The sequence below is a fragment of the Chiloscyllium plagiosum genome, unplaced genomic scaffold (genome assembly GCF_037043375.1).
Source record: "Chiloscyllium plagiosum isolate Xiang-an unplaced genomic scaffold, Cpla_swu_hap1 HiC_scaffold_15, whole genome shotgun sequence".
NCBI classification, from domain to species: Eukaryota; Metazoa; Chordata; class Chondrichthyes; order Orectolobiformes; family Hemiscylliidae; genus Chiloscyllium; species Chiloscyllium plagiosum.
Window position 1 is genome coordinate 22,089,752 of NW_028270153.1, and position 12,366 is coordinate 22,102,117.

At 44.0% G+C, this 12,366-nt stretch overlaps 1 protein-coding gene across 1 annotated transcript in view; it reads right to left on the reverse strand.

The window, feature by feature from the left end:
- Positions 1-12,366, reverse strand: part of cables2b (Cdk5 and Abl enzyme substrate 2b) — a 39,454-nt gene that overhangs the window by 14,683 nt on the left and 12,405 nt on the right. Inside the window, exon 3 of the mRNA XM_043710632.2 lies at positions 6,289-6,366. Coding sequence (XP_043566567.1) covers positions 6,289-6,366 — 78 coding nt within the window. The remainder of the gene's footprint in view (positions 1-6,288; positions 6,367-12,366) is intronic.

The following is a 12,366-nucleotide window of genomic DNA, read 5'->3' on the forward strand; positions in this document are numbered from 1 at the left end:
CTGCAGGTCCAGTGGAATCCATGGGAAGAAAGCAGAGTTAACAATGAGTCCAATGACTCATCAGAACTTATGAAGAAGAGTCACCAGACGTGAAATGTAAACTCTGCTTTTTTCCTCCAGATGCTGCCAAACCTAAGTTTCTCTCCCAATTTCTGATTTTGCTTGAAATCTCCAGTATCTGCAGATTTTTGTCTTATTTCATGGATTGTAGTTCTTGCTGCCTGTGTAACAGCATTTGAAGCACTTAGGGATACAATTTCAGCAAGCACAAAACATAAACCCATATTCACCTTGCAGCAGCAGAAAAACAAATCTGTAGACTTTTGGTCACAACCAAATGAAATTGTTGTGAAAATCTAGATGCTAAGCATCCGCTATTTAGCTCCAATTTTTGTACAATGTGCTACTCTCAGTATACTCAATCCAGTACAGTGGTAAAAATAGACTTCATCTAGAAATCAAAATAATGGATCATTGTAGTTCAGATGAGAAAGTGTAAATTGAAGGCAATGTATTTGATGGAAGCTACAAATATTTTTTAAACTCGGCATCAGCAATTTTCTAGTAGCCAAAAAAAAAAATCAATGATAGTAAACAAATAACCACAATGCTTTCAATATTCAAATCAACTTTTTGGTTCCTCTTTATACAACTTTGAATTGGTCTACCAATGAGTACACACTTATCTTCATGGATTAGAAATAGATGGCTTAGTTTAAACAATTTGGAATCTTGCAGTGCAGTGGTAGTGTTCCTAACCCTGAACTGAGAAACCCAGGTTCAAGTCCCACCTGCTCCAGAGGTGTGCAATAACACCTCTGAACAGTTTGATTCGAAAATAGGTTAATTTTTTAAAAAGTTCCTTTACCGAAAGGGGTCTTGTGCACAAAGATAATGTTGCTACCTCTGATCTCGAATGTCAAGGTTCAAGTCCCTGCTGCTCCAAAGGTGTCTCATCTCAACTGTTCAATTCAAAATATCTGAATGCTACTTTTCCCCTTTCAACTCCATTTTGATTCAACTCCCTCGTCTTCAATGGTCGGCATTGCATTAACTGGCTTTATGTAAATCAATTAATTGGAAAACTTGGATGATTTACTGGGTGGTGATGAATAGATTAAAAAAAAGTCACAGGTGATACGGTGATAGAAAAGAAAACATTCCATTGGCTGTAAGAGTACTTCTGGATGTTACAAAATTGAACTTTCTTTTTCGGATTCTTGTGGAGTACACATGACTAGGAAACATCTAAATGTTGCTTTTTAGGGCTCTATTGGCCCTATTACTGACCCAGGATGCCTGGGTTCAAGTCTCAACTGCTCCGGAAATGTATAATTACATGACTGAATAGACTGATTAGATAACAAAAAAAAAAAAAAAAAAAAGAGTTCTTTTTACAGGGCTCAGAGTCTTATGGCTTTGAAACAGACCTTTCGGTCCAACCAGTCTATGCCAACTTAATCCCAAACTAAACTAGTCCCACCTGCCTGCTTTCAGCCCACATCGCTCCAAATGTTTCCTTTTCATGTACTTAACCAAATGTATTTTAAACGTTGTAACTGTACCCGCTTCCACCACTTCCTCTGGAAGTTCATTCCGCACACAAATCACCCTGTGTACAAAATTTGCACCTTTTTAAAATCTCTCTCTCACCTTAAAAACATGCTCCATGGAATTGAAATCCACCATCCTAGGAAAAAGACAACTCTAGCTATACCCCTCATTACATTATAAACTTCCATAAAGTCACCTCTCAACCGCCTAGGTTCCAGCCTTTCAGCATAACTCAAACCTTCCAAACCCAACAACATCCTGGTAAATCTCTTCTGAACCCTCTCCAGCTTCATAATACCCTTCCTATAACTGGAACCAGAACTAGACACAGTATTCCATAACAGGCCTCACCAACATCTTGCACATTGTGGATAAAATGGAGTGTCCGTATCTCTGAGCTGGTAATATGGGTTAAAATCTGACCTGCTTTAGAATCAAGTCATAGCATATCTGAACAGGTTGATTAGAAAATATCTGACTGTCTTTTTTTTAAATTTGGGGCTCTTATAGTGCAGTGGTAATGCCCCTACCTTTAACCAAGAGACCTGGGTTCAAATACCATCAGTTTTAAAGGTCAAAGAATCATAGAATTCCTACTGTGTGGAAACAGGCCCTTCGGCCCAATAAGTCCACACTGACCCTCCAAAGAGTATCCTGCCCAAATCCATTCCCCATTACTATACATTTACCCCTGACTAATGCATCTAACCTACACATCCCTGAACACTACGGGCAATTTAACATGGCCAATTCACCTGACCTGCTCATCTTTGGATTATGGAAGGAAACCGGAGCACCCGGAGGAAACCCACGCAGACATGGGGCAAACTCCGGTGCCAAAGGCTGGAATCAAACCCGGATCCCTGGTGCTGTGAAGCAGCAGTGCTAACCACTGACCCACCATATGTATAATAATACATACAAAGAGATAATTTTAAAAAATGCATGTTACTTTAAGTTGACACTCCTATACTGCAGTGGTGGTATCCCTAACTTTTATATAGGAGTCCTGGGGTTGAGTCCTTTCTGTTCCGGAGGTGCATCATTACAACTCTGAAGAGGCTGATTACAAAAATCTATATGTTCTCTTAATTCAGCAGCTATGGTTCATTTGGTGGCATTCCCACCTCTAGCTCAGAAAGCTGCTGGTTTAAGTCCTGCTCCCAAAGCTTGTGAACTGGTTAATTTAGTAATGTAATAAGAGATATTTGATGTAACTTAATAAGGCGCTTGTGGCACAGTGGTAGCATCACAGCCAGGAGGCCTGGGCTCAAGTCCCACTTTCTCCAGAGGTGTGTTATCTGTCATTTAATATCTGAGCAGAGTGATTAGGAAATATGCGAATGTCTATTTACATCCAATCTTACTGGCAATATCACTGCACCAGAAATCAAAAGGCTGTGTCCAGTGTTCAGAAGTTATGAGTCAAATCCCACCACAAATGAATGTCTTTTGCTAGGGGCATGTGTGGCACAGTGGTAATGTACCTATCTTTGTGCCAGGTGAACCAGGATTAAATCCTACCTGCTTGAGGGGTCTGTACTAACATCTCTGCACAGATTGTTTAAAATAACCGCATGGTCATGAAATGACTCCACTGTACTGCCAATGTGCACTACTATGAGAAACAAATTGATTTAAAACTATTTGAATGTTTCCTGGTGGGTCTTGTGGCACAGTGATAGTGTCTGCCCCTCTGGTCAAGGCAGTCCAGACTCGCAAGTCCCACCCACTCTAAGAGGTGTGCCATTACATATCTAAATTTTCTTTGAGGGGGCTGGTGCAATGCAGTGGTGTCCCTAATTCTGAGCCAGAAGGCCTAAGCTGAAGTTCTAACTCTCCAGATCTTTGAGAAAAAAAAAAGTGTCTGAACATATTGATTAAAAACCTAAATTTTTCTTTGGAACATGTTGGGGCATGGAGGCCATATGCCTGCTTCTGGGCCAAGATGACTTGGGAATCAAGTCTCATCTGGTTCAGAAGCTTGCCATAATATGTCTGAATAGCCTTTTCAATTTGGAATTCTGAAATTTTGAAGGCTTTATCCCATATAAGGACACTACTGAGAGCACACAGTTTTCACTACTATTTTGCCCTACCATGGTCAACAAATTTGTTAGCTAGCTTGTCAGATGTTTAGTATTCCATGAACGGAAAGTCTGTCCAAATAATATTGGACATCCCTAATCACTAACTCCAACAGATTAACATAAGAACACTGCTATCAGTAAATTATTTTCCAAATCAAATATCATTTCATCGTAGAAACATATCACAACTCTTTCACTCAGTCAAATTCATGAAACCTTCTATGTAACAGCATCATGGTAAACGTATACTGCAGGATGTTGTGGTCCTGTTCGCCGAGCTGGAAGTTTTTGTTGCAAACGTTTCGTCCCCTGGCTAGGCGACATCATCAGTGCTTGGGAGCCTCCTGCGAAGCGCTTCTTTGATGTTTCCTCCGGTGTTTATAGTGGTCTGTCCCTGCCGCTTCCGGTTGTCAGTTTCAGCTGTCCGCTGTAGTGGTTGGTATATTGGGTCCAGGTCGATGTGTTTGTTGATGGAGTTTGTGGATGAATGCCATGCCTCTAGGAATTCCCTGGCTGTTCTCTATCTGGCTTGCCCTATGATAGTCGTGTTGTCCCAGTCGAATTAATGTTGCTTATTGTCTGCGTGTGTGGCTACTCAGGATAGCTGGTCGTGTCGTTTCGTGGCTAGTTGATGTTCATGTGGCTGTTTGTCCTATATAGTGTTTTGTGCAGTCCTTGCATGGTATTTTGTACACTACATTAGTTTTGCTCATGTTGGGTATCGGGTCCTTCGTTCTGGTGAGTTGTTGTCTGAGCGTGGCTGTTGGTTTGTGTGCCGTTATGAGTCCTAGGGGTCGCAGTAGTCTGGCTGTCAGTTCAGAGATGCTCCTGATGTATGGTAGTGTGGCTAGTCCTTTTGGTTGTGGTATGTCCTCGTTCTGTGGTCTTTCTCTTAGGCATCCGTTGATGAAGTTGCGCGGGTATCCGTTTTTGGCGAATACCTTGTATAGGTGTTCCCCTTCTTTTTGCAGTTCTGGTATACTGCAGTGTGTTGTGGCCCTAGGACTCAACTGCACACAAACCAACAGCCACGCTCAGACAACAACTCACCAGAACGAAGGACCCGATACCCAACATGAGCAAAACTAATGTAGTGTACAAAATACCATGCAAGGACTGCACAAAACACTATATAGGACAAACAGGAAGACAGCTAACAATCCGCATACATGAACATCAACTAGCCACGAAACGACACGACCAGCTATCCTTAGTAGCCACACACGCAGACAACAAGCAACATGAATTCGACTGGGACAACACTACTATCATAGGGCAAGCCAGACAGAGAACAGCCAGGGAATTCCCAGAGGCATGGCATTCATCCACAAACTCCATCAACAAACACATCGACCTGGACCCAATATACCAACCACTACAGCGGACAGCTGAAACTGACAACCGGAAGCGGCAGGGACAGACCACTATAAACACCGGAGGAAACATCAAAGAAGTGCTTCGCAGGAGGCTCCCAAGCACTGATGATGTCGCCTAGCCAGGGGACGAAACGTTTGCAACAAAAACTTCCAGCTCGGCGAACAGAACCACAACAACGAGCATCCGAACTACAAATCTTCGCACAAACTTTGTATACTGCAGGAACTAGAGCCATTTACCACCATCTTCTCAAGGATAATTAGGGACTGGCAGAGCCCATGGTGTTCACATCCTATGAATTAAAATATTCCTTTCCACTGCAACTGTCTGTTGAATGAAATGCTTCCCAATCTTGGAGTTGCAATTGAGCCAATGAATTTCTAATCACATTTCTGCACCATGTCTCAGATCACCTATTTTCACTTTTGCACCTCAGTTCATCTTCCGTTGATACCTTTATCCATACCTTTGTCATCTCTAGGTTTGTTTATTTCAGTCCTGGCTCATCTCCTGCACACTTGCTTCAGGTTATCTAAAACTCTGCTGTCCATGTGCCACCTTATATTAAGTAATTGATCCAATACCCTGTATTTATTGACCTATGTTGGCTTCCATATCAGCAATGCTTGATTTTAAAATAGTCATTCCTACCCTCAAGTAACTCTTTCTTCCACACTTCTATTCTCCTGATTTAAAATAAGTCCTTCCAATTTCATCCCATGAGCATTCCCAGTTTTTAACTGCACCTTCAGCTACCAAAAGTCCTACTTTCTGCAATCCTTTCCAATTCTTTTTACTCCTTCAAGATATTCCTTTACTTACTCTAATATTTTCTTAGTGGTTCTGTGTCACACAATTTTGTTAAAGAATCTGCAAAATTTCATCTGAATGTTTTATTTTCTTAAAGGGGGTTTAAAAATGCTAGGTTTTGTTGTTTTTGGTGGTGGTGCAGAATGGTTTCAGCTTCATTGTGCCTAATTTACACGATGAGTAAGGTCCAAACTCATAAAAGGAGTAAATCAACATTACTTCATCCAAAGCTGTGGCTGCTTTCTGGCCTCAGCTCAGAGTCAGGATTCTGGCTATACATACACACAATGAGTTTCAGTGGCAAACAAAATTGCTTTCAACTGATGCTACATTGACGCTGTATAAATTAGTTGAGTTTCACTTGAGGAAAATGAAGTTTTGGAAAAAATGATGATTTTATCCAGCACAATAGAAAATTGTAATATTTGAACTTCAGTTGAAAACAAAATATTCTTACCCAGTAGTGTTGAATTCTCCATAAGGCAGTACAGAAAAAGCTGAGCACAGTGACCTTTTAGCACAGATAAGAACTATCCTTAAAAAGAAATCAATAAAGTCAGCATTAGTCAACAATTGCACAGTCACATGTACCAGAAACTAATTTTAAGTGTAATATTTATATTTGAATCTGAAGTCTATTCAAAAGCAACTATTTTAAACAAGAGTATGTCGCTACAGAATACAAGCAATATTCCATGATTTGTCCATATAATACCATTCACAAATCTGACCACATAGCTTAAACATATTTACCAATGCAAGTTGCATTGGAGGAATGCAAGATTCCTTATGCTCAAAGAATGGAATTGGGAAAACAATATGCAAGCCAATTAATTAAGAGCAGCCTATTCAGATTTGTAAAAGTCAAACCTATTCTACAAAGTTTCCAGAGCTCTGAGGAAATAATGGAATATTCTGATCCATGAAATTCAGTATATGTGTGCATATCGGTCTTCAAAAGGCATTTTGTTGAGACACCTGGACAATATTGCATCAGGAACATGATAGCATATATGGAACAGTACGGGATAAATATCTATTCATCATTATCTTGGGTTTCTATCAGACTGGAGAGGATAAAGAACAGTGTATTTCAGGTCTCAATGTCAGACAAATATTATTATCAGTTTGTGCAGCTGACTGGAGGCTGGTTTGCAATGCAGTGTGATGCAAATAGCATGGTACAATTCCAGGACTAGCTGGGATTACGAAGAGCGTTCATGAATTAACATTTGTATTACACAAATAGCAAGTAATGACCACCTCTAATAACCAGCGCCTCTCGACATTCAACGTTGCAACCATCACTGAATCCTCCACTATCAACATCTTAGGGGTTAGCATGGATCAGAAATTCACCACATAAACACAATGGCTACACGAGCAGGGCACAGGCTAGGGATAATGTGGCGAGTAAATCACTTTTGGACTCCACAAAGCCTGTCCATCATCTAGACACAAGTCAGGAATAAGATGGAATACTTCCCTGTTGCGTGGATGGGTGCATCTCTAATTCAATATGCTGGACACCATCCAGGACAAAGCAGCCTGCTTTACCGGCACCACATCCACTCCCTCCACTTTGCTGCTCAGTGGCAGTAGTGTGCACTGTCTAGTAGATGCAAATCAGAAATTCACCAAAGCTCCTTAGATAGCACGTTCCAAACCCACAACCACCTTTCTCTGGAACGACCAGTACAGTAGATATATGGAACCACTAGCACCTGCAAATTCCTCTCCAGGCTGCTCATCATCCTGACTTGGAAATTATTACTGTTCCTTCACTGTTACTGGGTCAAAATCCTGGAATTTCCTTCCAAATAGCATTGTGGATTAACCTACAGCACGTTTACTACAACATTTTAAGAAGGCAAGCTAACCACGATCTTATGAAGGGCAACCAGCGATTTGCAATAAATGCTGACCCAACCAGAGATGCCCACATCCCACGAATAAATTTTTAAAAATACCAACTTCTCAACCTCACCTTGTGTTGTGACCCTCAGATTAAACCACCAACTGTCTCTCTCTGATGAGAAAGCAGTCCTATGGTTCTCTGGCAACTTTATCTATCCTCAATATATGATCATTAGTTTTAAGTATAGATATATTGCATCAAAATTTACAGATAAAAATAATGTGACTATCACGACTTTAGATATAATCTAGTTGATTGGACAGACAGGACTTAGGACATTTACTGCACACAATTGTAAACTAAGTTGACTTGAACTTGGAATGACAGTTTTTTTTGGACATTACAGTGGGACAAAGAAATAAAATCTCAAGGCCAATTAAAGACGAATTAAAAGATGTTGGTCTCCTCAGCTTTAGCTAGCTTTCATTAATGAATTTAAAGGAAACTGAGACTTTGGTCAGGCAAATGTGAGAAGTATATCCACAGATTGGTGAATTAGTAACTACTGGGAAAAACAATCAAAAGAATACACAGCAAGATTAAAATTTTGTTTTTTAAATGTAGAGTGCTTTAATGAATTCCATAGTCAAGTGGGAAAAAAAAATCAATAGCTGCTGTTAAAAATGAGTGGAGAAATATTTGAGGAAATAGAAAACTACAGATTTGATGACAGTATATAGATTTTCCACAGAAATGTTACAAGTATGATGAGATAAGTGGAATCTTTCTGTGCCATAAACTTCTGTACATTTTCAACATTTCTGTTATTATTCCTTAGTGGGGCTGAGTGAAGTATGGCTTTGATAGTATTGTCTTGATTCCAAGTGCAGTATTATTTGGGAAATGCATGTCACACAAATAATGCAAAACTTCAGAATGGAATCAGGGTTGAGCATATGTGCAAAACATACATATCACTTTAGCAGAAAATAAACACAGATTATGAGCACACACTGTTTTGGTCAAAGTGGATAAGATGCAATAATTTCACTGCAAGAATTAGTCAAGTGTAATCATAAAACAATTGCATTCTATATCTGTTCTAGGAAACGTATTGTTTGACCTTAGTTCAGATCAAATGTAAAAGTAGAAAGCTAGATGCATATTCAACGTGTTGACTCCCTCCTCCAACTACGTTTTTGTAAATGGTTGCCGTTTGGTTGAATTTTAAGTATCCACAAAGATATGAAATATGATACTATTTGTGTCCGAACACCTATAAATGTTCAGATTACATCACTGTTATACAAAAATGCTTTCATAATTGTTGTGGTCAGTAATCTCATTGGAAAGGAATTTCTAAAATTTGCAGCTTCAAACAAGGATACATTTATACAAGAATTAGCAGCATGAGTAGGTCATTCTGCCCCTCAACCCTGCTCTATGTATTTTGTAAGATAATGGCTGATACATACCCCATATCTCAACTCCCTTATCGATCAAAGAATTCTCTCATTCTGCTGTGAATATATTCAACGACCACCTGTTTAGGTTTAGATTCCCTGCAGTGTGGAAACAGGCCCTTCGGCCCAACAAGTCCACACCGACCCTCTGAAGAGTAACCCACCCAGTCCCATTTCCCTCTGACTAATGCACCTAACAATATGGGCAATTTAGTATGAGCTGAAAATGTGTTGCTGGAAAAGCGCAGCAGGTCAGGCAGCATCCAGGGAACAGGAGAATCGACGTTTCGGGCACAAGCCCTTCTTCAGGAATGAGGAAAGTTTGTCCAGCAGGCTAAGATAAAAGGTAGGGAGGAGGGACTTGGGGGAGGGGCGTCGGAAATGTGATAGATGGAAAGAGGTCAAGGTGAGGGTGATAGGTCAGACTGGGGTGGGGGCGGAGAGGTCGGGAAAAAGATTGCAGGTTAGGAAGGCGGTGCTGAATTCGATGGATTTGACTGAGACAAGGTGGAGGGAGGGGAAATGAGGAAACTGGTGAAATCCGAGTCCATCCCTTGTGGTTAGAGGGTTCCTAGGCGGAAGATGAGGCGCTCTTCCTCCAACCGTCGTTTTGTTGTGGTCTGGCGATGGAGGAGTCCAAAGACCTGCATATCCTTGGTGGAGTGGGAGGGGGAATTGAAATGTTGAGCCACAGGGTGGTTGGGTTGGTTGGTCCGGGTGTCCCAGAGGTGTTCTCTGAAACGCTCCGCAAGTAGCCGGCCTGTCTCCCCAATATAGAGGAGGCCACATCGGGTGCAAAGGATGCAATAGATGATGTGTGTGGAGGTGCAGGTGAATCTGTGGCGGATATGGAAGTTTCCTTTGGGGCCTTGGAGGGAGGTGAGGGGGGAGGTGTGGGCGCAAGTCTTGCACCTCTTGCGGTTGCAGGGGAAGGTGCCAGGAGTGGAGGTTGGGTTGGTGGGGGGGTGTGGATCTGACGAGGGAGTCACGGAGGGAGTGGTCTTTACGGAATGCTGATAGGGGAGGGGAGGGAAATATATCCTTGGTGGTGGGGTCCGTTTGGAGGTGGCGGAAATGACGGCGGATGATGCGCTGTACATGGAGATTGGTGGGGTGGTAGGTGAGGACCAGTGGGGTTCTGTCCTGGTGGCGGTTGGAGGGGCGGGGCTCAAGGGCGGAGGAGCAGGAAGTGGAAGAGATGCGGTGGTGGGCATCGTCGACCACGTCGGGGGGGAAATTGCGGTCCTTGAAGGAGGCGGCCATCTGGGTTGTGCGTTTTTGGAACTGGTCCTCCTGGGAGCAGATGCGGCGGAGTCGAAGGAATTGGGAGAATGGGATGGCGTTTTTACAGGGGGCAGGATGGGAGAAGGTGTAGTCCAGGTAGCTGTGGGAGTCGGTCGGTTTGTAGTAGATGTCCGTGTTGATTCGGTCGCCTGAGATAGAAATAGAAAGGTCGAGGAAGGGGAGGGAGGAATCTGAGACTGTCCAGGTGAATTTGAGGTTGAGGTGGAAGGTGTTGGTGAAGTGGATGAACCGTTCAACCTCCTCGTAGGAGCACGAGGCGGCGCCGATACAGTCATCGATGTAGCGGAGGAAAAGGTGGGGTTGGGGCCAGTGTAGTTGCGGAAGATGGATTGTTCCACATATCCTACGAAGAGGCAGGCATAGCTGGGGCCCATGGCTACTCCTTTCGTTTGGAGGAAGTGGGAGGATTGGAAAGAGAAGTTGTTCAGGGTGAGGACCAGTTTAGTCAGTTAAAGGAGGGTGTCAGTGGAAGGGTACTGGTCGGTACGGCGGGAAAGAAAGAAGCGGAGGGCTTTGAGTCCTTCGTGATGGGGGATGGAGGTGCACAGGGATTGGATGTCCATGGTGAAAATAAGGCGTTGGGGACCAGGGAAGCGAAAATCATGGAGCAGGTGGAGGGCATGGGTGGTGTCCCGAACGTAGGTGGGGAGTTCTTGGACTAAGGGGGACAGGACGGTGTCAAGGTATGCGGAGATGAGTTCGGTGGGGCAGGAGCAGGCGGAGACAATGGGTCGGCCGGGGCAGTCAGGTTTGTGGATTTTGGGCAGGAGGTAGAAGCGGGCGGTGCGGGGTTGTGGGACTATGAGGTTGAAGGCGGTGGATGGGAGACCCCTCGAGGTGATGAGGTTATGGACGGTCTGGGAGATGATGGTTTGGTGGTGGGGGGTGGGGTCATGGTCAAGGGGGCAGTAGGAGGAGGTATCTGCGAGCTGGCGTTTGGCCTCAGCGGTGTAGAGGTCGGTGCGCCAAACTACTACCGCGCCTCCCTTGTCTGCTGGTTTGATAGTGAGGTTGGGGTTGCAACGGAGGGAGTGGAGGGCTGCGCGTTCTGAGGGTGAGAGGTTGGAGTGGGTGAGAGGGGTGGGGGAGTTCAGGTGGCGGTTAATATCGCGGCGGCAGTTGGCTATGAAGAGGTCGAGGGCAGGTAGGAGGCCAGCACGGGGTGTCCAGGTGGATGGGGTGTGTTGGAGGCGGGAGAAGGGGTCGTCAGAGGGTGGGCGAGAGTCTTGGTTAAAGAAGTAGGCATGGAGGCGAAGGCGGCGGAAGAATTGTTCGATGTCACGCTGCGTGTTGAACTCATTAATCCGAGAGCGTAGGGGAATGAAGGTGAGGCATCTGCTGAGGACTGATCTTTCATCCTCAGAGAGGGGTAGGTCTGGAGGGATATTGAAAACACGGCAGGGCTGGGAGCTAGGACCTGGTGTGGGGCTGGAGCTGGGTGTGGGGGCAGGGTTAGGTCTGGGGGCGGGGACGGGGAGGCGGGGTTGGGCGTGGTGATGGCGATAGGCGAAGAGGCGGGGTTAGACGTGGTGACGGAAATTTAGCATGGCCAATTCACCTAACCTGCACACCTTTGGACTGTGGGAGGAAACCGGAGTACCCAGAGGAAACCCACACAGACAGTCACCCAAGGCTGGAATCGAACCTCGGGCCCTGGTGCTGAGAGGCAGCAGTGCTAACCACTGAGCCGCCCTATACTGTAGTGGTTATCACATTCACCTCACACTGAAAGGTCCCCAGTTCAAAACTGGGCAGAAACAAGGGCTTTTATATTACAGTGGTAGCCAGCCCAGCTTCAGGACAGAAGGTATAGTTTCAAGTTCCACCCAATTCAGAAGTGTGTCATAACACATCTGAACTGATTGATGACAACATCTAAATTTAAATGGCCTAGTCTTTACCACTGTCT